At 40.6% G+C, this 27,713-nt stretch overlaps 1 protein-coding gene across 9 annotated transcripts in view; it reads left to right on the plus strand.

Moving 5' to 3' along the window:
- The window catches only part of RBM47 (RNA binding motif protein 47), a 161,028-nt gene that overhangs the window by 121,690 nt on the left and 11,625 nt on the right, over nucleotides 1-27,713 (plus strand). For 5 of the 9 annotated variants that reach the window (XM_027055767.2, XM_053217437.1, XM_027055756.2 and 2 more), the window contains 2 exons: nucleotides 934-1,059; nucleotides 26,132-27,288. In XM_027055767.2, coding sequence (XP_026911568.1) covers nucleotides 26,163-27,288 — 1,126 coding nt within the window. In that variant the 5' untranslated portion in view covers nucleotides 934-1,059; nucleotides 26,132-26,162. The remainder of the gene's footprint in view (nucleotides 1-933; nucleotides 1,060-26,131; nucleotides 27,289-27,713) is intronic. The other 4 variants (XM_053217439.1, XM_053217440.1, XM_053217436.1 and 1 more) reach the window with 1 other exon arrangement.

Consider the following 27,713-nt stretch of genomic DNA (forward strand, 5'->3'; position numbering starts at 1 on the left):
AGCTTCCTGTTTTATCAATTCTGTTTTTGCATCCAGGTAAATTTTTGGTGGAAGAAAGGGTGCTACATCTTAAAACAAAAACGAAAACACAAAGCAAACTACTGGTAATCCAACTCCCTTAATTTTCTTCAGGGGAGCAAACTTTCTATTTTTAGATGTGAAGTAAGGTCAAAGTTTTGTGCTCAGTATATATTTTGATGTCTCATCTGAAATATCCTTATCTTGAACTTAACTCTCTTTAATTTGAATGTTTTCTGTATTATGACTTTAAAGATTATCCTAGGACCCCAAATCCTGTACTACGCACTTAGGGCAGAATAGCAAGTTGCCTTCATAGCAACTCTAATCAGTTGGTAGTGAATGGCTAGAGTTCTTGTTTCAGTGGTTTTTGAGACACTGCCTGGATTCAGCAGGAAGGAGGGTAATGACCCGTTCTTATTACTGGTCCCCGTTTCTTCAAGAATAGGAGGAAGAATAAATGGTTATGTTTCTTGGTTTGTAGGGAACACGACAGAGTAATGGTAGTCTTTCCTTCCTTCCTTCCTTCCTTCCTTCCTTCCTTCCTTCCTTCCTTCCTTCCTTCCTTCCTTCCTTCCTTCCAGAAAATGGCCCATGGGGCACCTGGGTGGCTCAGTTGGTTAAGCATCCAACTTCGGCTCAGGACATGATGTCACAGTTCGTGAGTTCAAGCCCCACATTGGGTTCTATGCAGACAGCTCAGAGCCTGGAGCCTGCTTTGGATCTTGTGTCTCCCTCTCTTTGTCTGCCCCTCCTCTGCTGTGCTCTCTCTCTCACTCTCTCTCTAAAATAAATAAACATTTTTTTAAAAAAGAAAAAATAAAAAAAAGAAAATGACCTCACATTTTTAACCCACTTATGAAAATGATATTTAAATAGAAGACATTTGTAGCAATTTTTTTTTTTACCCCTTAGGATTTGCTTCAAAGGGCATGCCAAAAATTGAACTGAAAAATCCCAAGCAAGCTGCCTGAATTTCCCTGTATATTCTTGTTCTACATCCTATAAAAGGACCAGACAAACCAAATTAGTGAGGTTTTGGTGAGTACATTCCCAATGTGCTTTTCTTCTTCACTTAAATAAAACCTTAAATTTTCATTCCTATCAACCAAGGTATCTGCTGCTTAGACAATATGTACCCGGTGTGTGTTTGTTATAACAACCTTGGTGGTTTATATAACATGGTAAGTCATTTTAAACCCACAATTTAAGTCCTTATTTCTTTGTTTAGTTTACATCTTTGTGACCTAAGGAGGAAAAATTACTACTGCTATCTGTACGTGTGAGCATCTTTGGCATTAAAAGACAAGGAATAATTATGTATTGCTTATAAATTGCCTCTTATACCACCCAAAAAAAGAGGTGAAGGGTATCTTATCAGAGTTGTCTTCCAAAAGTGTTGGACACAAGGAAGGGTCCTTTGCACAAGCTAGAAAAGACACTTGTGTGTTCTTGAACAATCCTCCCGCTGTCTCTAATTGCTGTTTTTTTTTTTACCTTCGTAGAAGGTAAAAATAACTGTCATGTCAGACTCTCCAAATCTTGGCAATGTGGTGAATTACAACCCATGTAAATGCACTCTGACAAGGACATAATTCTCTACAGATAGAAGGTATTAGTATTATGTGGGTGACAGTCCTATGTATGCTATAGCAGGGACAGGGAGCATGAAAGAGGCTAAACCTCCGAAGCCACAGCCACAACCCTCACAAAGCTCCAATCCTTGTATGTCAGGGAGGAGCTGCTGGTGACACTGATATACCCAGCAACAGCCTCCAAGCCCTCACCCTCCCTCTCCCGCCCCACCCTTCTCCCCGCCCCTGCCAAAGTCCTTTGTTTTCATGTCCTCTAGGCTGGGTTCTGGACTTAGTCTACGGAATTCAGGGACTTGGAGAGCTAACTTTTTTTTAAATTATGATATTTTTAGAAAATCATACTCATTAAAGGAAACCTATGTGGGGCGCCTGGGTGGCGCAGTCGGTTAAGCGTCCGACTTCAGCCAGGTCACGATCTCGCGGTCCGTGAGTTCGAGCCCCGCGTCGGGCTCTGGGCTGATGGCTCAGAGCCTGGAGCCTGTTTCTGATTCTGTGTCTCCCTCTCTCTCTGCCCCTCCCCCGTTCATGCTCTGTCTCTCTCTGTCCCAAAAATAAATAAACGTTGAAAAAAAAATTTAAAAAATAAATAAATAAATAAAGGAAACCTATGAAATTGCTTATAATCTCAGAATCCACTGATAACCACAATTAACATTATATTTATTCTTTTTTTGTGTCTTTTAGGTATTTCAGATATTTTCTAAATATTATTTAACAAGGTTCACATAGTTGAGAACATGAGATAAATATTTTATCCTACAACTATGCCATAATTTATTTAGCCATTTCTATACCATTGTACATTATGTTTGCTGCATTCACGTATAAATAGGTGCTATTATGTTCATTACATAATAAATACCACTGTAGTGAACATACGTACCTATACATTTCTTTCATTTGTGTGTCTGATTATTTTCTTGAGGTAAATTTCTATAAATGGAAGCATGGGCTAATGAAAATGAACTATTTTTAATGAACACTGCAAAGCTCTTGATATTGTCAAACTGTCTTTCAGAAATGACTCAAATTAACTTGCCCTCCCCTCTCTCCTCACCCATTATTATGACAATATTCATTTCATGCACACGGGTAAAGATTGAGTTCTGTTACTTTAAGAAGGTTTAAAAATCATAAATATTTCTACAGAAGCTCAGGAAATAAAAGCCTCTTCCCTCCTCCCAGCCTCCACTCCCCCCCCCCCCCCAAGTCCTAACCAATATCAGGTCTAAAGTAGAAGATAATGTTATCCAGCTGACCCTGTGCTCCAACCTCAATCTCTTGGGTCTGTTGATGGGGGAATAGCATTTCTGAGGCTTGCATCCACTCACTTGGTATGTCTTGTCACCACTTTTGTTCATTTCTGTACTATGTGCTTCAGGAGAACGAAAGAAAATCTTTTCATTGTCTACATGAAGCCTAATTCAGTCAATGAGTCCAGACAAACAACAAACTCAAAAATACTTAACCATGGACAGGTCACTTAACTTCTCAAGGCCTGTTTCTTCCTTCTTTCTTTCCCTTTCTTTCTTTCTTTCTTTCTTTCTTTCTTTCTTTCTTTCTTTCTTTCTTTCTTTCTTTATCTTTCTTTACTTATTTATTAAAAAAAATTTTGTTTATTGTTTATTTATTTTTGAGAAAGAGAGAGAGCGTGAGCCGGAGAGGGGCAGAGAGAGAGAGGGAGACAGAATCTGAAGCAGGCTCCAGGCTCCAAGCTGACAGCACAGAGCCCGACGCGGGGCTCAGCCCCATGAACTGTGAGATCATGACCTGAGCTGAAGTGGATGCCTAACCAACGGAGCCACGCAGGCACCCCTCTTTCTTCTTCTTTGAAGTGAGGGGCTCAACTTCTCTGTATCTATCTAAGGAGCATCTGAGGTGGTTTTTTGAAGATCAGTATGTAGATAGTCTAAATCTGACTGTGAACAACACGATGTGTTGCATAACTTCCATTATCTAACAATGAAAGCACATCTATTCTTTAGGAGAGAAAACTTTCCCTGCATTTTAAATACTAGGAAAAAATTTTTCAAGTTAATCATTTTTTAATGTAAAAAAGTAAAATAACGGGAAACTCCTTCAACATGGCCTCTACATTTTCTTTCAGCTCTCACATCTATAATTCATGAGTAATGAATAAAATACCAAAAGCTGAGGACCCCCCCCCCCAAAAGCAAAGGAATGGTCAGTGGACCTCACAGAGAGCTTTCCAGAATCATGACTAGAATTTTAAAGTGATAGATTCTACTGATTAGTTCTGTCCAATCTTCATCCTCGCACTGGCACCGATTGCCACCCCCCCCCACCCCCTGGCCAGGAAAAGTCTATACTTGCGCTGTTCAGGGATTTTTATTGGATTTTTCAAACTTTGGAACACACCAAAAAGGTTTCCGGAGTAACTAAGCTCATAAATATTTGGCTATCTTTCACCATTACCGGAAATGTTAAAATTGTGTGACACCGATACTGAGCAATTTCAGGAGACTGAGCCAAAGCTTGGCAAAGAAGTCTGCCACTGGCCAGTCGATCTTGCTTTCTGAGGTAGACTGTCCCTTGCATATCAATATAGAGCAGACATTTCACAAATATTTGTTGGGTTCCTCTCTATTCAGATATTGTGCCACTTTGAAATACTGGTTTGTTTTGCACCTAAAAAAAATTATTTTTACATATACATTGGAACAAAACTCCAAAATCTAAAAGCATGAAAAGATTATAATAGTACCTCAGGCTACCTCTAATCTTTATTATTATTATTATTATTATTAATGTTTATTTTTGAGAGAGAGAAAGAGTACGAGCAGGGGAGGGGCAGAGAGAGAGGGGAAGATACAGAATCCGAAGTAGGCACCAGGCTCCGAGCAGTCAGCACAAAGTCCGATGCGGGGTTCGAACTCAAACCGTGAGATCATGATCTGAGCCGAAGTCGGATGCTTAACTGACAGCCACCCAGGTGCCCCAGGCTAGCTCTAATCTTAACCTTGGAACAAAGACACTTTTTGACTAAATTTCACATAGTTAAAAGTATCATCAGTTTATTTATATATATACATATATATGTGTGTATGTGTGTGTGTGTATATATATATATATATATATATCTTTGCATTTTGAATTGTAAACATGAAGAAAAAGCTGTGTAACCTAGAACATTTTTCTAATCATTTTCCCATTTTCTCTTAAAAATCTGCATTCCTTCCTCCTTTTTTTCTTCTCTGTTTTTTTTTTTATGGTGGTAAGATATGCATAACAACCATTTTTCGGTGTGCATTTCAGAGACATCAAATACATTCACATTATTGTACAAATATCACTGTCCTCCATCTTCAGAACTTTCTCATCTTTCCAAACTGAAACTTTGTACCCCTTAAACAATAACTCCCGTTCCTCCCTCCCCACCAGCTCTTTTCTACTTTCTGTCTCTATGGATTTAACTATTCTAGGTAACTCATGTAAGTAGAATTATATAATATTTGTCCTTTTGGGTCTGGCTTATTTCACTTAGCATAACGTCATTATGGTTCATCCATGTTATAGGATGTGTCAGAATTTCCTTCCTTTTTATGGCTCATAATATTCTGTTGTCTCTATATGCCACATTTTGTTTACCCATTCATATATCAGTGAACATTTGGGTTATCTTCACCTTTGAGCTATGTGAATAATACTGCCTTAATCATGGGTGTACCTTTCTCTTTTTGAACCCCTTCTTTCAATTCTTTTGGGTATATGCCCAGTAGTGGAATTGGTGGGTCATATGCTAATCCTGTGTTTAAGCTTCTGAGGAACCACCATACTGCTTTCCACAGCAGCTGTATAATTTTACATGCCCATCAGCCATGTGCAAGGGTTCCAATTTCTCCATATTCTTGCAAACATTTATTTTCTGGGTGCTTTTTTTTTTTTAATAATAGCTATCTTAGTGGGCATGAAGTGGTGTATCTTTTGGTTTTGATTTGCATTTCCCTAATGATTACTGATGTGGGAGCATCTTTTTATATGCTTATTGGCTATTTTTGTATCATCTTTGGAGAAATGCCTATTCAGCCCTTTGCCCATTTTAAAATTGGTTGGTTTTGTTGTTGCTTTGTAGGAGTTTTTTATATCCTCTGGGTATTGATTCCTTAATATTTTAAGGGATTGTTTTCCCCCATTCCATCGGTTGCCTTTCCACTCTGCTAATTCATAAAAGTTTTCCATTTTGATGTAGTCTAATTTGTCTATTTTTTTCTTTTGTTGCCTGTTCTTTTCGTGTCACATCCAAGAAATTAATGCCAAATTAATGTCATGATTTTCTATTATTTTATAGAAATATAAAACTATATTATATATAGTTTTCTTCTAAGAGTTTTATAGTTTGGGCTCTAATATTTAGGTCTTTGATCCACTTTGAATCAATTTTTGTATATGGCGTATGGGAAAGGCCAGGGTTCTTTGAAAGAGGTAACTTTCAGTCCCATCAAGTCTCAGTAAAGATGTGTGTCAGCCCGTTAAGCAAACGACACACATTTCACACCTGATACTCACCCTCACTTATTTTTCTTCCTAGTGTAGGCTTAGGTGGTTTCCCAACAGACAGGTGAGAGAAAGCTGAAGCAATTAGGGAACTAACAGCTCAGCTGGTTCAGCTCTCGTAACTAGGATACAACTGTGAGATGGTGGCTAGGATCAGCAAGCATGTTGATATAAACATGCTTGATGAAATCCCCAACAAAAGAACAGCAGAGCTAGATAGAGTTTTAGGCTAAGACAAAAAGGATGTAGGTATATGTGTAGGGGTGTGTGTGTGTGTGTGTGTGTGTGTGTGTGTGTGTGTGTGTGACAGCAGAGGGAAAGAGAAGGGGACACTCCACACTGAATGTGGCTGTGAACTGTGAGCTACAGTAAATATTTATTTTTGTACAAAAATAGATTTCTCTCCATGACGCTTTAGAGAAACAAAACTAGGCACAGTTACATGGGCAAACTCTGTTTCCAAACCATTATCCTAGTTCTCTTTTAGTGGATGGAACCTCGGTGCGCTTACAAGAGAAAATGTGAAGGTCTGCCTAGCCTTCACGTGCAGACTCTTGAGAAGAAGGAAGTACTAGGCTGTGTAAGCTGCCTCACCTAGTATCACCGGGACCAAAAGTCTGCGCTGGACTTATTGCTTTCTGACGGGCTTGGAGACAGGAGTGCCACACTGATGGAACTCATGGTTGCAGGTTTCTCCACATCAGTTATGTTCTTAGCACTAGAACATAGTTGGGTGTCCAGATCACAAATGAATTCAGGTTAAATCTACTAAGGATCTGGCTTTAGGACCACCCTCTCTTGGTTTTCATGGAGACTGATTTATGAGGGATGAACAGTTTGCTGCTGTAGGTCCTCATTTTCTCTTTGCTGTGAAAGGGGATTTGGAGAAAAAGGAAATAAACTAATTGAATTTTCTGATGTAGGGTAGAATAAGAGAAGCCATGCTTTCTAAAACAGTTTGCAAGACTGGTATACTATTTTTCCCTTGAAGCATTAAAGTCATTTCACACTTTATTAACTCAAAGAATATCCAGTATTTCTCCTGAGACTGGGAATAAATGACCAGCTCAAATCAGGGGCGTTTTTACCAGTGTGTTCGTTTTTCAATTGATGTATTACTTCCAAGCGCACACAATGAAATTATGGAATATGTGAAACATGAGTAACAATTATGTCTACAAAAAGGATCCTAGGAGTTTAATATACCTGGAAAATCATAAGCTTCCTCACACTTGAACGTTTTATTCTAAATGCTCTAGGTTCAGTAACACTCTGGATATATATTTTCTGTTCATTTCTATTTTTAAAATTTTAAGTCTGTATTTTAGGAGTTTCTTTAATCTGGTTCTGCTTCTATGGAACTTTTATAGTCTATGGAACTTTTATGTAAATATCCAACTAACTTAACTGCCTAGTTAAATTATAGACTGGGAAAACTGGTTCTCCTTCCTGTCCCTCTTTCTTTTCTTCCTTCTCTTAATAAATGTCTTTCCTCAGAATAGAGCAGTGTTTTATCTTTTCAAACATCTACAAATTCTACCTCAGAAATTATAACTTTAGCATTTAAATAATTTCTAATTGACAAACTCTCTTCCCTTCCCTAGTTTTAAACCATGTATTACTATATTTTGTTCAAATGGTGAATACTCATTAAAAAGTGGGGTGTGCGTGTGTGTTTGTGTATGTGTGTCTGTGTGTGTGTAACTTAAACAAGGATTAAAGCAGACAGCTAATCACACAGTAGCATTGCTCTATCCCTGTGTGTTTCTCTGGGGTATTTATTAACCGAGGTGATTATACTTGAAAACCAGGGACATTAAATGAGAATTTGAGAATGAGAGAAAAAATGATTTTAAAGGTGAAGGAAGTATGACCAAGGAGGAACAATAGCAGGCAGTAGCCATTTTTCTTCCCCCACTAAAACTAGAGGCCCCCGTGCTGCTTCCCCACCTTTTCCCCTCTGCAGTGAGAGGTGTCCCTGTGTGGCACACTCTCATGGAAAGTAGAAAGGCAGATAAATGAGTGACATTATTGAGCCAAGAAACCTGGATGTCACATATGACGTTTGGGAACTTTGGTGGTACATTCACTCTCAGATTGATTTGTGATCTGTTTTCCAATTCATCAAGACCCACTACTGTATGGCAGAGAACTGCCCAGGAGCAGAGGAATACCAGGGAGAAAAGGACCGTATCCTCAACCAGTCTTCATGAGCTCAAGCACTTTAATAACCAGCTTCTCAAACCTGCAAACCTGCACATAAAGGAGCGTTTGGAAACTGCTTTCATGGCCAGGCGTGGTCTTGTGCCTATTTCCTTGTGTAAAATCTCTACCAAGTCCCCGAAACAACGTAGTAGAAGCTAAGCATATCGACTAATGTAGAAAAAAAAAGAGTCACTTAAGGTCTATAGCTGCCTGACCAAGAGGTTTCTGAGGAGGTTAACATTTACATCCGGTGTAGTCAATCAGTGGTCGGTGTAGCTTTTCTCCTTGACACTACTGTTGTCTAAGCTGTGTATTAGAAGTGCCAGCCCCGGGGGGACTGGGTGACTCATTTGGTTAAGTGTCCGACCTTTGAGCTCGGCTCGGGTCATGATCTCACGGTTTGTGAGTTCAAGCCCCACATTGGGCTCGGCACTGAAGGCACAGAACCTGCTTGGGATTCTGTCTCTCCTTCTCTCCCCTCCTTGTGCTCACTCCCTTGCTCTCTCTCCCAAAATAAATAAACTTAAAATTTTTTTTTTAAATGCCAGCCCCTGTATGTGCCAAGGTTGGCTTATCCATTCTTCAGTGGGCTTCTTTTGGTCACATAGACCACTGCACAATACTTGGTATGGCTGTTTGTACACAGTTCTGGGTGTAGGTAAATCACAAAAGTTAAATATAGATGGAAAAAATGTCCAGAGCAATTTGCTGGTGATTATATATAATAAAATTCTCTTTGAGCTTTGTCTTACCATGTTTCTCATAAAAGGCAGTGCTCATTCATTGGTTCTTTCGTTCATTCATGCCTTTACATTGGGCTCTACACTGATAGCATGGAGCCTGCTTGGGATTCTCTCTCTCCTTCTCTCTCTGCCCCTACCTCAGTCTCTCTCTCTCTCTTTCAGAATAAATAAATAAACTTTTAAAAATAATAATAATTTCAAACACCACCAGAGGGAAAATGAAGCTAGACAGCTGAGTAAAGGGGGAATAACATTAAACATTTAATGAATAAAAAGAAAAAAATATTTTAAAGACCCATTGTAATGCCTATTTTCTTTGTCTCCCAGTAGAAAGTTTACTTCTTTTTATATTTTTTCTCACAAAGACCCTATTATAGTCATATTGTCAAGAAACGTTGTGGTATTTGACAATATATATATTTTTTTAATCTTTAGTTTTGACAGAGAGAGAGAGAGAGAGAGCGCGCGAGTCGGGGAGGGGCAGAGAGAGAGGGAGACACAGAATCTGAAGCAGGCTCCAGGCTCCCAGCCGTCAGCACAGAGCCGGACACGGGGCTCAAACTCACAAACTGCGAGATTGTGACCTGAGCTGCAGTCGGACACTTAACCGACTGAGCCACACAGGCGCCCCTGACAATATTTTTAACTTCAAAAATACCCCGCATTCAATTTAAACTTTGAGAAGATAGTAACCCCTGGCTTATTCAGTGTTGAGAGCATTCCTGGCCAGGTGTTCGTTTGCTGTAACTAATGCCTTAAAATACGGGTCAGTGAAATGCAAGGACATCAATATTAAACAGGATCTATTTTTTTCCACGGGAGCAGATACTGTTTTGTAGTCACAACCAAAATGACTAATGTTAACCAAATAAATCAGAAGGTCACACCTAAAATTGAAGCTAATGTTTGACTATGTCACTCTGTCTCACAGCCTTTGTTTCAGGACAGGCCATGTGTCACTTTCCTTACAAAGAGACCTATGATGTTCCTGTATATACCACCATTTGGCGGACCACCAGGGGTAATAAAAGAACATATCCTGCAGAACCTGTCCTCTTGTATAATAGGACCTAGCAATAACAGACCATACTATTACTCTGTAACTCCGACTTGCAACCACCAATACAGTTTGCAGTTCGGGGGAAAGAATAACATTTACATATCATTATAAAAACTGCATAAGTTTATATTTGGGAAAGTTCACTTTCTAAATCTGTCTTGAGAGAAATTCAAGAAACTAAATAGATGAAAAATATCCTTTACACACAAGTTTTAGAATGTTTTAAAAGCCATATACATATGTATATATATATATACACATATATATACACATATATATATATACATATATATACATATATATATACATATATATAAATCAGCCTTAAATATATATATCCATATATATATATGGAACTCTACTGTATTTGGGTTTGCTTTAGTTTTAAATATAAACAGACGACTGTTGGCGCCTGGGTGGCTTAGTTGGTTAAGTGTCTGGCTTCAGCTCAGGTCGTGATCTCACAGTCCATGGGTTCGAGTCCCACCTCGGGCTCAGTGCTGACAGCTCAGAGCTGTAGCCCGTTTAGGATTCTGTGTCTCCCACTCTCTCTCTCTGCCGCTCCCCCATTCACTCTCTCTCAAAAATAAAAATAAGGGGCGCCTGGGTGGCTCGGTCAGTTAAGTGGCCGACTTCGGCTCAGGTCATGATCTCGCGCTCCGTGAGTTCGAGCCCCACGTCGGGCTCTGTGCTGACAGCTCAGAGCCTGGAGCCTGTTTCAGATTCTGTGTCTCCCTCTCTCTGACCCTCCCCCGTTCATGCTCTGTCTCTCCCTGTCTCAAAAATAAATAAACGTTAAAAAAAAATTAAAAAAAAAAAAAAGAAAAATAAAACATTAAAAAAAATTAAAAGTAAACAGACTACTATTGAATAGAAGATAAACTAGAGATGGCTATCCCAAAGATAAAGCTTAAGATAAGATAGATATAATATATATTATATTTTTTAAATTTTTAAAAAATTTTATATATATTTTTAAAATAGATATAATATATATAATCCCAAATTTACCACTATCCTATTGTGATTTTGAGGTTAAGCACATGATCACCCTTGTTCTCAGTCTCTCTGTCAAGAAAATGGGACTGATCCTTTAGCACAGTGTTGTGGGTATATATAGATACAGAAAGGATATATAGAGAGAGATCATTTTTCAGTAACTTCAATCATATACTAAATAACATAAGGGACTTCCTTTCTATAGGAACTCTATCATTAATCCTTTTGTGAATTAAACAATATTTTTATAATGAAAATGATCATCCCTTAAATTACCAGCTCATATATTCAAATACTGGCACATAAAGTTTTTCTGAGAATATTGTGCCTGGATTACTTTCTTAAACTTGTGTTTGTAATTTTAATATCCCATAGCTAACAAACAATACTTAATAGGGCCTACTACATTCAGTGAGTAAGTACAAGCGTTAGTATAAGTATACTCATTGGTAATCAAAAGAATCTAATATTTACACAACTGGACAACTATCAGAAAGAACATAGTATTTACTTTTGCATTATCATTAGCTTTAAAAATGCATCATTGTAACCACATATTTCACATGTAGTGTCTTAAAGCACTTTTGCATATAAATACAGAAGGCAATATCTATATATAGGTTCCCTTCCAGTTTATCCACAAAAATATAGGAATAAAGTCCCTCAAATTCTTTAACTTTAAAAATTACATTGTCAACCAGAAAATGTGTGGTTCTCAACTGTGGCTATGTAGGGGCGCCTGAGTGGCTCAGTCAGCTAAGTGTCCAACTCTTGATTTCGGCTCAGGTCATGATCTCACAGTTCATGGGGTCCAGCCCCGCCATCAGACTCTTTGCTGAGAACACAAAAACCTGTTTGGGATTCTCTCTCTGCCCTTCCCCTGCTCTCTCTCCCAAATAAATAAATAAATATAAAAAAAAAAATAAACTATGGCTATATAGTCCCCTACAAAGAGAACATCCTTGAAAAACATGTACTGTTTTGCTCAACCAAAACAGTGATGGTGATGATGATAAAATTTGAGCATTTACCTGAGCTAAGTATCTTTTTTTTTTTAATTTGTTTTTGAGAGAACATGAACAAGAGAGGGGCAGAGAAAGAGGGAGACAGAGAATCCCATGCAGGCTCTGCACTGTCAGTGCAGGGTCCAATGCGGGGCTTGAACTCATGAACTGTGAGATCATGACCTGAGCCAAAATCAAGAGTCGGATGGATGCCTAGCTGACTGAGCCACCTAGGTGCCCAGCTAAGTATCTTTCTAAGTGCTTTATATGTTTTATCTCTTTAATCCTCACGTCATCGTGAGGTATATTATCCCCATTTATTAGGTGGTGAGACTGAGGCTCAGGAAAACTAAGTGACCTGTGTGATGGCACTTGTTTCTCAAGTGGTGGAGCCCAGATATGAAGTCGGGCAGTCCAGCTCCAGAGCCTGGAGTGTAACCATCATCCCTACAATCTCATCACAGCCCATATTCTTTTCTAACTTTTCTTTTTTTTTTTTTTTTTCTTTTTTAGCGAGCTTGGAGAGGGGTGGGGGGTTGGGAGGAGAGAGAGAGAAAGAGGGAATCCCATGCTGAGCGTGGAGCCTGACACGGGGCTTGATCCCATGACCCTGGGATCACAATGTGAGCCAAAATCAAAGAGTCAGATGCTCAACCGACTGAGCCACCCCAGCCCCCTAATTCAATACATTCTTAATTCTAGAAATACAATTTGAACATGTTAACTACTTCGCAAAGGGCCAGAAATAGGGTATGGAACAGACTGCAGGACTGAGAGCTCAGGAAAGGGGCGGGCAGAGTGGTGAGGTATGCTGAGGCATACAGTGGAAAGGGCCTGTGCATGGGCCTCCTTTAACCATTGTCCATTTTGCACTGGCCATGGGTTTACTCTGTTAACACTGGCTATAGCTAACCCTGCTATCACTAAGGAGAAAGCAAAGGCAGAGAAAATGGTAGAAAGAGTTTGGGTTTGTCATCAGCTAAGTTTCAGTTCTAAGTGATGTTTTTTATTTATTTTTTATTTAATTTTTTTTTTTTTTTACATTTATTTATGTTTTAAGAGACATAGAGAGACAGAGCACAAGTTGGGGAGGGGCAGAGAGAGACGGAGACACAGAATCCAAAGCAGGCTCCAGGCCTCCAGCTGTCAGCACAGAGCCTGACGCAGGGCTCGAACTCACAAACCGTGAGATCATGACCTGAGCCGAAATCAGACATTTAAACAACTGAGCCACCCAGGCGCCCTCTTTTTCAGTTTTTAATGTGTATTTATTTATTTAGAGGGAGAGAACAAGCAGGGGAGAGGGGCAGAGAGAGAGAGAGAGAGAGAGACAGAATTCCATGCATGCTCCACACTGCCAGAATACAGCCCGATGTGGGGCTCGATCTCATGAAACCATGAGATCATGACCTGACCTGAAACCTGAAACCAACAGTTGAACACTTAACTGAGTGAGCCACCCACGTGCCCTTCAATTCTGAGTGATCTTAGGTGAGGTACATGATCTGAGCCTCTGGCGCCTGATATTTATTTATTTATTTATTTATTTATTTATTTATTTATTTAAAATGAATAATTTAAAATTTTAATTAAAATTATTTATTTTAAGTAATTTAAATTTATTTTTTAAGTTAAAAAAAATTTTATGTTTATTTTTTGAGAGAGAGAGCGCGAGCAGGGGAGGGGCAGAGAGGGGGGAGACACAGAATCCCAAGTAGGCTCCAGGCTCTGAGCTGTCAGCACAGAGCTCGACGTGGGACTCGAAGTCACAAACCATGAGATCATGACTTGAGCCCAAGTTGGACGCTTAACCGATTGAGCCACCCAGACACCCATCAAGTGCCTCATCTTTAAAAGGGGCAGTAACAGCTAACATTTAAATGTCTTACCATCATACAGCTGCACAAGTATAGAGCTGGGGCTCAAACCCAGGAAATCTGACCCTAGAGCAGGGGACTTTTGCTGTAAAGAGGCAGACAATAAATATTTTAGGTTTTGCAGGCCATACATACTATCTCTGCTGCAGCAACTCAACTTTGCATGAAAGCAGCCACAGACAATATGTTAACAGATGGGCATGGCTTTGTTCCAACAAAACTTGATAAGAACAGCCACAGGATTGAATTTGGCTCATGGGCTGTACTTTGCTGATCCTCCCTGCTGTAGACCTCTCTCCAGATCTCTAGACCTGCTCTACAGCCCACATTTTGAATTTCAATTCATAGGAATGTCACGAAAATTCAAATACCTTCCTTAAGGTGTATTATACGTGTAATAAATGCAAAAAAATTGAAGCTATCATTAACTCAAGAGTTTTTAAGGGGCGCCTGGGTGGCTCAGTCGGTTAAGCATCTGACTTTGGCTCAGGTCATGATCTCACAATTTGTGGGTTCGAGCTCTGTGTCAGGCTCTGTGTTGACAGCTCAGAGCCTGGAGCCTGCTTTAGATTCTGTGTCTCCCTTGCTCTCTGCCCCATCACTACTCATGCTCGGTCTCTGTCTCTCTCTCAAAAATAAATAAACATTAAAATTTTTAAAAATAATTTGTAACTTTAGGTTCAACCTATTACTGAGGATTTTCCCCCTTGTGCCTGTTTCAAAGATCTTTAAAAAAAAAGTTTTTAAACATTAGCGAAACTCTGAGATATTATTTCTAGTCCATCTCTTTCCCTCTAGAGAAGACTACATTTAAGGCATTTTTCTCTTTTAGTGCTGCTGTCTTCTTAGCATGTAAGTGAAATTCACTCTACAGCCACTTGTCCAGAAATATTACACATGCTGTAGAGCAGTGTCCTTCTCTGAAATCATCTCACTGCGCAAAATGATGGCAGTCAGTAGAGTGTCTGTGTCACAGAGATGCTCAATAAAATGGATTTTGATTTTTATGATTTTAATGAATTCAATTACAATATCATTGCATATGTATTATATTTGCAATAAGGCGATACATAATATATCAGTTCTAAGTGTAGGAGGATAAGGAGAGCTTCCCTCTTGCAGAATTTCCCACCGTCTCTAAATATAATTAAACCAGATAAAGGCAGATTTTCAATCCTTGTCCACCCATTATAGCTAGTGACTCTTTGGGTGCTGTTTTGACCCATGGTCCTTGTTGCTTGTATACTTAAGCCATTGTCGTAGCTTTGGCACTCAATAAAATGCTGAAAGGACATATGTGACCTTCTAGGGTTGAATAATCTTATGTAGCCGCCCATCTTTGCTCTTGGTTTCACTCTGTCCTCTTTCCGATCTTTCCTTCTTCGTCTATCCTTGGTAGGCTAGGAACTGCAATGGCTATGCAGTAGTGACCACTATATCCCCAAGACCTAGCACAGCCTGGCATACAAGCATCCAATCATAGTTTGGATGGATGAGTGAATGAATGAATGAATGAATGCATACGTAAATATTGCTTCATCATCTCTTCCATCAGATCATTGCCTTTTGCCTAAGGGGTACAGATGTTATTGTAGTACCAATGAATTGACTGTGTTCCAGAAGAACATTTTTAGTGATTGTTTATGTCTTAAAAAAAAAACAAAACACCAAAACTCTGAATCTTATTTTTTTATGAAAATTTGCATTTTATTTTTATTTTTTAATATAATTTATTGTCAAATTGGCTAACATACAGTGTGTACAAAACTCTGAATCTTAAGCTTTCTACATTATGAAGGAAGCCAGCAGTGACATTTCAGAAAGGCCCTCGTCTTAAAAACCAGAATGTCAGCAGTTTGCACGTGCCCATGTGGTAGAGAGGTCTGAATTTAAATGAGGCACTTCTAGAGCTTGGCAGATCCTCTGGTTGATTTCAAAGGTAGTGTTTCTGTGACCCAGACCCGTTGGTCTGCCTGTGATGACGAATCAGTTTGACAACAGAATCCGTCTGAGAGGGCTGTATGGTAGTCATCGTCTGGTTTGAAAAATTAAATTGACAGAATTTCAAACGTATTAAAATGAGTAGTTTGGTATCAGAGATACACCTGACTTTTGAAAGGTGATGCCCATCTCTCAGTCTTGAGAGCTGTGACAGTAAGAGCCAGATGAAGACACCAAGCCCACGCCGGGAGTGGCAGGTATAAAATAACAACTTCTTTGGGGCACCTGATGGCTCAGTCAGTTAAGCAACTGACTTCGGCTCAGGTCGTGATCTCACAGTTCGTGGGTTTGAGCCCCACGTCGGGCTCTGTGCTGCCAGCTCAGAGCCTGGAGCCTGCTTCAGATTCTGTGTCTCCCTCTCTCTCTCTCTCTCTGCCCCTCCCCTGCTCGTTCTCTTTCTCTTCTGCCAAAAATAAATGTTGAAAAAATAACAACTTCTCTTACTATTTAATTAATACCTGCCACGGGCAAGCATATAATCTGGTTATAGCTCTGGATAGTCAGACTCCATCAGTAATTCTCAACAGGGAGCAGTTCTGCATCCAGGAGACATTTTTGGTCATCACACATGGAGGGGGTGATCATCGAGTCGGTAGAGGTCAGGGGAACTATAACATCATCGTACAGCACACAGGACAGCACCACGTGACAAAGAATTATCACATCCAAAAGGTCAATAGGGAACAAGGTTGAGAAATTTTGGATTAAATGATACCAAAGGTCCCTCTGCAGCTCAGAGTCTGGGATTTTATGAAATTAGATTATGTATGTTAAAGAAGTTTATAAATTGCAAAACACTATATAAATTCAAGCTACTATTACATGATACAAACCATTACTGCCTTCTTCCTTCTCTCTGTATCTTCTGGTAGCTCTTTCTGTCCCTTGCCAGATCCCTCAAAGGTTTGGATCAAAGGAGCCAAGATCATGGGTGAAACCAGAAGTCCCTTGTACCGCTTGTTTACAGTTTGGGAAAACATTAATCCAGGAGGCAGATGTGTGCCAAATTTGTGGGATTCATTTTTTTTTTCAGCATTGCCCCATCAACCTGTTTAGAAAAAAATATAAGTATATATAATGCTTATTTAAAGGAAACCAGATAACAGATTCTTAACAGGGATTGTGTGTTGCCAAACATTCATAGAAAACTCACCCACCCCCACCCCAACTGGGCGGGTGGCTTTACCCCTCTCATGGTGTACAGACGGCTTCCCTGGGAACCGACAGCAAAATGCCTCATTTTCAGCCATGTGTTGATAGAAATGCCTGGGAACAGTGAGTCTCTTGGCTTTGTATCTGTTTATCAGGCACAATCATTCATTGAATGATGTGCTTTGCCATAACAAAATCTGTACAAGCATCAACACAGTTTAAGACCCTTTGTGAGTTAACATCGTCTCAGATTAGCCAGGAGCTGACAGAGGTATGGCCCAAAATATCACTATGCCACTGCCTCTTTATCCTTTTGGGATTTCACCTAAAGAGAGTCCTGGAAGGATTTTATGTGTTGCAAGAGCCATGCCTTCAAATAGCATGAGGTTGCTGGGGGAGATAGGAAAAAAAAAAAAAAGAGTCAAGCTTCAATCTTCAGCTTATTGTTTGGGCCTCCAGGTAAATTCCAAGTATTCTGCCTCCATTTTGTGTAGAGTTCCTTTACCACTTTCCAAGCTCTGAGGTAACAGAAATGTCCCAGTGCCAGAGGCCTGCCTGGTGGTGGGAGTATTCTCTGCTGTTTACTCTAATGGGTGGTGGTAACCTGGCCAGGGGCAGTAAGATAACCACTCAGCGTGAGGCCAAATCTTGGAAACTTTTTGCAGAAGCTGGCCTTTGATGTTTTTTCCCCCTTGATTTGTGGCATTAAATGTCACTTAATCCTGGAACCGGTCCTCTGAAACGGGTGCTAGAACCATCTGAAATCTATGGACATGACATGGAACGGAGGTAATTGCCTCCTGTGACAGTGACACATTCATGATTTGAACTTCTATTTCTTTGACTCCAAAGTCTTCCCTCTTCCAGAGTCTTCTAGTTTGGTATGTATTTTACTATATTGTACCGTTTATTATACCTGTGTGCCAGGCCATACCTAAGAAGTGACGATCAGTAAAGACAAAATTTTTCTGGTATAAATAAGGGACATCAAAACAGAAATCTTACCACAGAGATAGAATTACCTCTTGGATAAATACATTCTAAAACCTTCCACTGACTTAAGTTCCTGCTGGTGCTGGAAGACACTACTTACCCCTGTATATTATCTTCAAATTGCAATGTGTCCTTTCATCTGCAAATAAAACTCTCCTGTGAATTCCACACTGCACATTAATCTCAAGTACCTGACATGCATGCACACAAACACACATGCACACATGCATCCCTACAGCTGTGAACCAAAGTTAACTGGTAGTTTGGATAATTCTAGATTATATTCATGCTGTTTTTAATTCTAGGTAAAGCCTGGTTGGCAAACTTTGGAAATTTTTCCCAATACAGTGGTATTCCGTGCCCTCTAAAATGTCCCAGTTCAAAGTTAAAATCCTACTGAAAGATACTCTGAACCACTCCTAAGAAGAGATTTTAAATCCTGATTTAAGTCTGCTGTAGTCTGAGTTAGCCCTGAAATTTTATTTTACCCTGACAAGCTCAAACTTGACCTAAAACAGGCAACAAAAATTGCAGCTAACACTTCAGAATAATAGCAGGATTTGAAAGTATGCTTTGCTCTGTTTTATATGCTAAACTGTGAATACATTGCAAAAATATTGCCACATTAGTAAGCTAGCAGTCTTTGGTGAAGCCATCTTTAGTGTGTGCAAGGATGGTGTGGTGTTGTGGGGGGGGGGGGGGGTCCTGCCTCCGGGGACCTGGCATCCATGAGGAAGACTGGACCTTTTGCATCCAGTGCAGCAAGTCTCTTCAGGTTCCTTCTGGAAAAGCCTCTGCAAACTGCTATAGCCAAAGTTTAGGTGAAAAACAGGCTTACACTTGGATGCCCGAGCCATATCACCAATGCAGAATCACACTGCCAGACAACTTACCTGCTAAGAATGGAATCTGGGAGACCCTGGTACACCAGTCCACGCCAGAACTCACAGGCTAGGCTTCTCATACTGACTGGTTTGAGGTTGGCTGGGATAACCTCTTGTTTCCCCGTAAACAAACGAATCCTACATAGGGGCAAGATTCTCCCCTCAAGTTCAAATATCTTTTTTTTTTTAACATTCAAATTTCTTCTAACATTTTTTGAGCACTTAGTGCTAGGTTCTGCACTAGGAGCTTTGTGTGGATTTCATGCACTCCTCACCACAGCCCTGCAATAAGGATCACTTACAGGCAGCTGTGGTACAGACTCTAAGCCAGACTATCAGGGTTCAAATACCAGCTCTGATGCTCACGAACTGAGAATCTACTTAATCTCTCTGTGCCTCAGTTTCCTTATCGGTAAGGTGGAGATCCTAATAATATTCCATACAGACTCTGTGAGGACTGGAGTGAGTTAATACATACGTAGAGTTTAGCACACTGCCTGGTACATAATGGGCATTCAATAAACATTAGCTCTTATTGTCACCATTTTAAAGATGAGAATATTGAGGCTTTAGGAGGTTAAGTGGTCTTTCCCAGGGTTCACAACTAGTAAGCAGAGGAGCCAAGTTTTGGTCCTAGGTCTCTGACACCAGAGACTGTGCATTTATTCAGTAAATCAAGACTATTCAATCTATTTTATTATTCTTTTAAATTTTTTAATGTTTATTCATTTTTTGAGAGAGAGAGAGCACGAACAGGGGAAGGGCAGAGAGAGAGGGAGACACAGAATCCGAAGCAGGCTCCAGGCTCTGAGCTTTCAGCACAGAGCCCAATGAAGGGCTCGAATTCACGAACCACAAGATGGTGACCTGAGCCAACGTCAGATGCTTACCCAGCTGAGCCACTCGGGCACCCCTATCCAATCTATTTTAAACCTATCTTCTATTAAATGGATAATTCGGTGCCATTTATCCCAATATTTTGTTATTGTTTTATACTCACAGACAAGGTTCAACTTACAAAGTGTATTATTACTTATTGTGCCCACACCTCTACTACAAGAAGAATCTTGTCATTCAGAAGATAGTGTTTCTCACTACTCAGACACCCCTATCCCAAACACACACATGCATATATATTCTCCCACCCTTCTAAAGAGAGTATTCTAAACTAATTTTTTAAAGCATAAAAATGATGTGGCCGAGCTTTTAACTTGCGGAAGTATAGCCTTAATAGGAACAAGTTGTTAATATTAAGGTACAGCTCTTTTGAGGCAGTCTCTGGTCATTGAGCACGAATGCAAAATGCCTTCATTCTCAACTTTTTAGGATTTGAAGGACAATTCTCTAATTCCATTAACTATGAGGTAGGCTCCATGAAAATGAGGTCCACCATATCTGGCACATAGTAGGTGCTCAAAAAATATTTGTAGAATGAATGAATAAATGAGCACAAACACTTCTGTGTTGGTGTCTCTTAAGTTATTATTGTGCACATATTAAGTGTTAGAGGCTGAGCCAACCACCTTCACCAGATATCTCTTCTTCGGTCTCATACATTTGACCATGCACTTAAATGGCAAAGAACTTAGACTGAAAGGGGGAAAGACAGGTGAAGAAGACTGTCTTTAAAATATGTTAGAACTTGGGGCACATGGGTGGCTCAGGCAGTTAAGCGTCTGACTCTGGTTTCGGCTCAGGTTATGATCTCACGGTTTTGTGAGTTCAAGCCCCGCATCGGGCTCTGTGCTGGCAGCACGGAGCCTGCTTGGGATTCTCTCTCACCCTCTCTCTTTCTGTCCCTCCCCCACCTGTGCTGTCTCTCCCAAAATAAATAAATAAACTTAAAAAAAAATAAAATAAAATGTTAGAACTTAAAAACTGGTCCTGAAATTAAGTCATTGTGCAGCATTGGAAACTGAGGAAAAAGTGACTATACTTAGCAATAGCAATCTATGCCACTTTGTCACGTTGATGTTCTCTGCACATCTCCTAGAGCAGAGGCCGGCAAACTTTTTCTGTACCAAGCCAGACAGTAAATATCTTAGGCTTTGCAGGCCATATATCTCTGAACTATTTGATTCTGCCATCGTACCACAAAAGCAACCATAGATAATTTTTTTTTTTAAGGGTAATGGTTGTGTTCTGATAAAACTTTTATTTACAAAAACAAATGGCAGGCTGTATTTGGCCCGTGGCCATAGTTTGAAATAGTTCGGTCTAAAGTTTGTCTAATTGTGGGGCACCTGGGTGGTTCAGTTGGTTAAGCGTCCAACTTCGGCTCACGTCATGATCTCACGGTTTGTGAGTTCGAGCCCCGCGTCCGGCTCTGTGCTGACAGCTCAGAGCCTGGAGCCTGCTTCAGATTCTGTGTCTCCCTCTCCCTCTGCCCCTCCCCTGCTCACTCTCTGACTCTCTCTTTCAATAATAAATAAATGTTAAAAAAAACTTTTTTTAAATTAAAAAAAAATAGTTTGTCTAATTGTAATAAGTTAGGTACTCTGTTACATTACTGACAGAAAGGTCATATTATTAGCTGTATGGTGCCCTTTTTAAAGGCATTAAATAAATCCTATATCTCTTTTGTATCTCTAAGCCTTTGGTCTTGAAAATTCATTGAGCAGCACACCATATAATTTATTTAACTCTCTAGTATATCAGACATGAAGATAAGGAGAATGGAGTTTATAAACCGTAAGATTTTCTTGAATGTGTTAAACCTACTCATTGTACCGTTTTTTTTAATGGCCTCTAGTGTGAAATCCCAATTTTATGGATCTTATTTTTGTCCTTTTTGTATCTCTGAGCTTTCTTACTTTCCAGGGTTTTTTTTTTTTTAATTGTGGTAAAATATACACAACAAAATTAGCCATTTTAACTATTTTTAAGTATACAGGTCCGCGGCATTAAGTACATTCATATTGTTGTGTAACCATCACATTCATCCATCTCCAGAACTCTCACATCATCCCTAACTGAAATTCCCTAAACACTAACGCTCCATTTTCCCTGTCCCCATCTCCCAGCAACCATGATTCTTCTTTCTATCTCTATGAATTTGCCTATTCTAGGTACTTCATGTAAGTGTGATCATACACTATTTGTCCTTTTGTATCTGGGTTCTTTTAGTTCACCTAATGTCTTCCTGGTGCGTCCAAGTTGTAACATGTGTTAGAATTTCCTTCCTTTTTAAGGATGAATAGTATTCCACTCAGTATACATATCACATTTTGTTTGTCCTTTCATGCATCAATGGACATCTGAGTTGTTTCCACTTTTTGGCTACTGTGTGAATAATACTGTTGTGATCACTGGTGTACAAAGAGCTGTTTGAGTCCTTGTGTTCAGGTTTTTTGAGTATGTAACCAGTAACGGAATTGGTGGATCATATGACAATTCTATGTTTAAGCTTCTGAGGAAGTACCATGCTGTTTCCCCAGTAGCTGCACCATTTTACATTCCTACTAGCAATGCTGAAGTGTTCCGATTTCTTCACATTCTTGCTAATGCTTACTTTGTGTTTTGTTTTATTTTTATAATAGCCATGCTAGTAAGCATGAAGTAGTATCTCACTGTGGTTCTCATTTGTTTTTATGTCAATGTTTGTAGTTAGTGTAAAAGACAGTTTATTTATTAGGTACTACATTAATCAATGTCTGGTGCAAATTAGATGTGTGTGTGTGTCTGTGTGTATATGTGTGTATAGATGCATTTATTCCTTTCCTACCTCCAAAATTATGTGAGATGGCTTCCAGTGTCTGTGTGTTTGTGTGTGTGTGTGTGTGTGTGTGTGTGTGTGTGTGTGTGTAGGTGCATTTATTCCTTTCCTACCTCCAAAATTGTGAGATGGCTTCCAGAAACATGTAAACAAGAAGATGAATAATATAAATAGCTAAATTCATGACATTGAGAATATAGAAGACTAAAAAAAATGAAACTATAGCCAAAATTAGATAAACTTGATACTAGACTAGACTTGTCTAGTATCTTAGACAATTACTAAAATTGAAGTGACAGACTTAATCCTGAACTTCCTAGTGGCCAAAGAAAAAAGGGAAAGAGGGCCAGTAACATAATTCAGTTCTTCCAGATGATCAAAGCTTACGAAAAAAGACTTTCCTTGGCTCGCAGATGTAAGAAATAAGCTATAACTTTTAAAAGAAGTGATTTTTTTAAAAAAAAGAAGTAATTATATTACTGACACCAGCAGATTTCAGACTGAAAGCAAACAAAAATTTTGATAAAATTAATGGAGTTGCACCTGGAAATGACTCCCATAGCCTGACCACTACAAGACTTTTCTTGGTGTAAAATCATAATTTCAGAGTACAATTAGGAAAACACGAAGTCAACTCTGCCTATCTCAGCAGAGTGATGAGGTCTCTTCCTTTGGATTTTAGTTAATATTTTATGTAGTACAACATGTAAGATTTTGAATTGCCACTTACGTGTTATATATGTCCTGGGGTTTCCTTTTCAAAGGCCACAAATTATAAATACATATGTATTTGTACAAATAGTTTCCTTAAGAATATATCCTTATGTTCCTTTTGGAAGGAAGGGAAGAGCTGCATGTTCAAATCTGATATTGAAATTTCTGTTTCAGTGTGAAACTACAGGAACGAATGTATCATTTTCAAGTTGATAACAAAAAAGACTTCATGATAAGTGGATATGTTATCAAACCAGTCTTAAGCAATTAAAGGGCAAAAGAAATAAAAAATAAGAATAGAAGCCATATGAAACAGATGTTTTTAAAGAACTGAGAAAGTGTCAAAATTACCCTAAAATGGAAAGAATTGGTGTGAAGTTTTACCCAGAAGTTTGGATTAAAGACAACAATAACAATGGACATTTCTTGAACGTTTACAGTGTTCTAGGCACAATTCAAAGTGCTTTGCTTGTATTAACTCACGTATTCCTCTAAACTTAGTACTAACCTCATTATTCCCATTTTATAAAAAGAGAAACTGAGGCATGGAGCAGCTAAGTATCCTTGCTCCAGTTCATACAACTAGAAAGTGTTAGAGCTGGGATTTACACACAGTCACCCAGTCTGTCTCCTGTAGCCACTCACTTACCCACTATACTGTACTGCCCCTTGATGTTATGGCAAATGAGCCAATGAAGAAATGTTTTAGCTGGCCAGCAAATAAACACCTCATATTTCTGTTGTGTCCCTATAATTTCTTTTGATTTTTTTTTCTTTCGAAGATCAAACTTACCTTAATTACTCTTGAAATTTCCCTTAATATTCTTGTATACAATTCCTATTGGTAAATTTTTTAAACTAATGCTCCTGATTCCAGTTGAATGATGAAACCTTATGCAGCTATTAAAAATTGTGTTTTTGCAAAGAGTGTTAAACATGTGGAGGAGGGGCACCTAGGTGGCTCAGTTGGTTAAACATCTGACTCTTGATTTTGGCTAGGTCATAGTCTCATGGTTCATGAGTTCAAGCCCTGAGTCGGGCTCTGCACTGACAGCACAAAGCCTGCTTGGCTTTCTTTCTCCCTCTCTCCCTCTCTCTCTGCCCCTCCCCTGCTCGTGCTCTCTCTCTCTCTCTCTCAAAATAAATAAACTTTTAAAAAAATGTGGGACGGATGCTTATGAAGCAAAGCAGCGGTATGTAAATTTGTTGGAAGCCAAGTTCCACCCCCCACCCCCCCAAAAATAAAACTATTAAAAAAAAAAAGATGGGAAAGTTCAATTGTGGCTATCATTGGGTAGGAATAATAGGAATGATTTCTTTTCCTCCTTTTCTTAATTTTCCACAAAATTTACCTGAATACTTCTATAGCCCAAAAAATGAAATAAACTTCATTTTTTAAAAGGCCAAGCCGAACCGTTCTTTACAAAAGCACAGTACAAAGCTCCTAATGATAATCGTATTGTATAATTTAAAATCATCTCCACAGAGCCCTGTGCTGTATAGGTAAAGGTGGCATGGTTTAGATTTGCACTATCATATGTGGCTATTTAATTTTAATTAAAATGAAATAAAATTTAAAACTCAGTTCAACAGTTACACTGGCCCCATTTTAAGTGCTCAGTAGCCAAAGTGGCTAGGGAACAGCTTTTCCATCCTCACAGAAAGTTCTATTGCACAGCACTGCTTTTGAAGACAGAGCATGGAATCTGGAACCAAGTGACTTGGAATCAAGTCCTTCTGGGAGCTGACACTTGCTGTGTGAAATGGGCAATTTACTCAAACTCTCTGAGCCTATTTCCCCATAGACAAATTAGGAGTAATAATAATATCATTTTCCATGTAAGGAGATTAGGAAGGTCAAATAAGATAATGCATGTAACCGTTTTCCAAAAACTGCAGTGTGGCTTACCAGGTAGTAGCTGCTTCACAGACCACCCCCTCCCCCCAACACGCCCCACCCAGTTTGAACGTAATCCAGCTCTTTGTGGACTAACTCCAAATCCTTTAATGGTTCCTACCAAGACTTTTGCCTAAATGACACCGTAAAATTCAGACTTACCAGCTCTTACCACAGTTCCTAGAACAAGTCCTTGGCAATGTGAATGTTCCATTTCTTTCTTGTAAAAAGCTTCAGATACACAGCTCTGTACCTATCTCTTATAATAACACCCCCTCAAAGTTTTCCTTAACGATGTAAGTGCACTGCTCTACTTCCATTCCTAAATGGAAAAAACTGTCTTAAAAAAAGAAAGCAAAGAGGCTTTGTCTACCAGATAAATGGGTTAAAATGCTATAACTAAAAGGAAATCAATCTGAGTCGACAGTGCAGGAATTGAGCAAAAGATGTTGCCATTTGCTGCAAGAAGATGAGGTTTTCACTAACAATTACAACAGGTTCTCTGTGCTTCAAAGCTGTTGGGGTACTGATTAAGCGGAAGTACTTGCTCATTCTGATTTTTTTTTTCCCCGAGTCACTTCTGGTTTTTCCTGCAAAACAACCTGACTAATTTAGCTTCTTAGAGCTGCTGTATTTATTTCCCATCTAACCACCTGCTAGTGAAGCGTGGGTCTCGTGTGTCTTACAGGAATGAAGTAGGCAAGTTTTGGCTCAACGCGGTGCAGACTCCACACTCACCCTCCCTTCTGCCTCCCGCAGGTCTCCTCCAGCCGTGGATGCCTTTGACATTATGACCGCAGAGGATTCCACCGCAGCCATGAGCAGCGACTCAGCCGCCGCGTCCTCGGCCAAGGTGCCCGAGGGCGTGGCCGGCGCGCCCAACGAGGCGGCGCTGCTGGCGCTGATGGAGCGCACGGGCTACAGCATGGTGCAGGAGAACGGGCAGCGCAAGTACGGCGGCCCGCCGCCCGGCTGGGAGGGCCCACACCCGCAGCGCGGCTGCGAGGTCTTCGTGGGCAAGATCCCGCGAGACGTGTACGAGGACGAGCTGGTGCCCGTGTTCGAGGCGGTGGGCCGAATCTACGAGCTGCGCCTCATGATGGACTTCGACGGCAAGAACCGCGGCTATGCCTTCGTCATGTACTGCCACAAGAACGAGGCCAAGCGCGCCGTGCGCGAGCTCAACAACTACGAGATCCGCCCGGGCCGCCTGCTCGGCGTGTGCTGCAGCGTGGACAACTGCCGCCTCTTCATCGGTGGCATCCCCAAGATGAAGAAGCGCGAGGAGATCCTGGAGGAGATCGCCAAGGTCACCGAGGGCGTGCTGGACGTGATCGTCTACGCCAGCGCGGCCGACAAGATGAAGAACCGCGGCTTCGCCTTCGTCGAGTACGAGAGCCACCGCGCGGCCGCCATGGCGCGCCGCAAGCTCATGCCCGGCCGCATCCAGCTGTGGGGCCACCAGATCGCCGTGGACTGGGCCGAGCCCGAGATCGACGTGGACGAGGACGTGATGGAGACCGTGAAGATCCTCTACGTGCGCAACCTCATGATCGAGACCACGGAGGACACCATTAAGAAGAGCTTCGGCCAGTTCAACCCGGGCTGCGTGGAGCGTGTCAAGAAGATCCGTGACTACGCCTTCGTGCACTTCGTCAGCCGGGAGGACGCCGTGCATGCCATGAACAACCTCAACGGCACTGAGCTGGAGGGCTCGTGCCTCGAGGTGACGCTGGCCAAGCCCGTGGACAAGGAGCAGTACTCCCGCTACCAGAAGGCGGCCAAGGGCGGCGGCGCGGCCGAGGCGGCGGTGCCGCAGCCCAGCTACGTGTACTCTTGCGACCCCTACACTCTGGCCTACTACGGCTACCCCTACAACGCGCTCATCGGGCCCAACAGAGACTACTTTGTGAAAGGTTAGTGGGGGCTGTACTGCTGGGGAGGCCTCCGACAGCCGTGTGGCCCTGGACAGAGTCAGGGGTGTTGTGGCTGTAGTTTGCTGGGCTGGTAGGCTCCTCCCCCCCACCGACCCACCCTCCTTTGAGTGTCACTTCTGGGTGTTTTGTTTTTGTTTTTGTTTTTTTGCTGGCACTTAGAGTGTTCGCTTCCACAGCATTTTGGGAAATGTGGGTCGTTCATGTGTATGGGGGCGAGCGGTGAAATCACAGGGGCATAGAGGCACTTCTTGCATACTACCTTTCCAGGGTCTCCCCAATTTGGGGCTAGTCCACCTGTCTCTAGTTTAAAAGCTCCTTGTGAAATTAAATCTCTAGGATGTTGGCACACGAAGGACAATGTTGTGGTGGTGGTGACGTTTAAATTATTGGCTAGCATGTAATGA

This window comes from Acinonyx jubatus, chromosome B1 (assembly GCF_027475565.1).
Source record: "Acinonyx jubatus isolate Ajub_Pintada_27869175 chromosome B1, VMU_Ajub_asm_v1.0, whole genome shotgun sequence".
Classification (NCBI taxonomy): Eukaryota; Metazoa; Chordata; class Mammalia; order Carnivora; family Felidae; genus Acinonyx; species Acinonyx jubatus.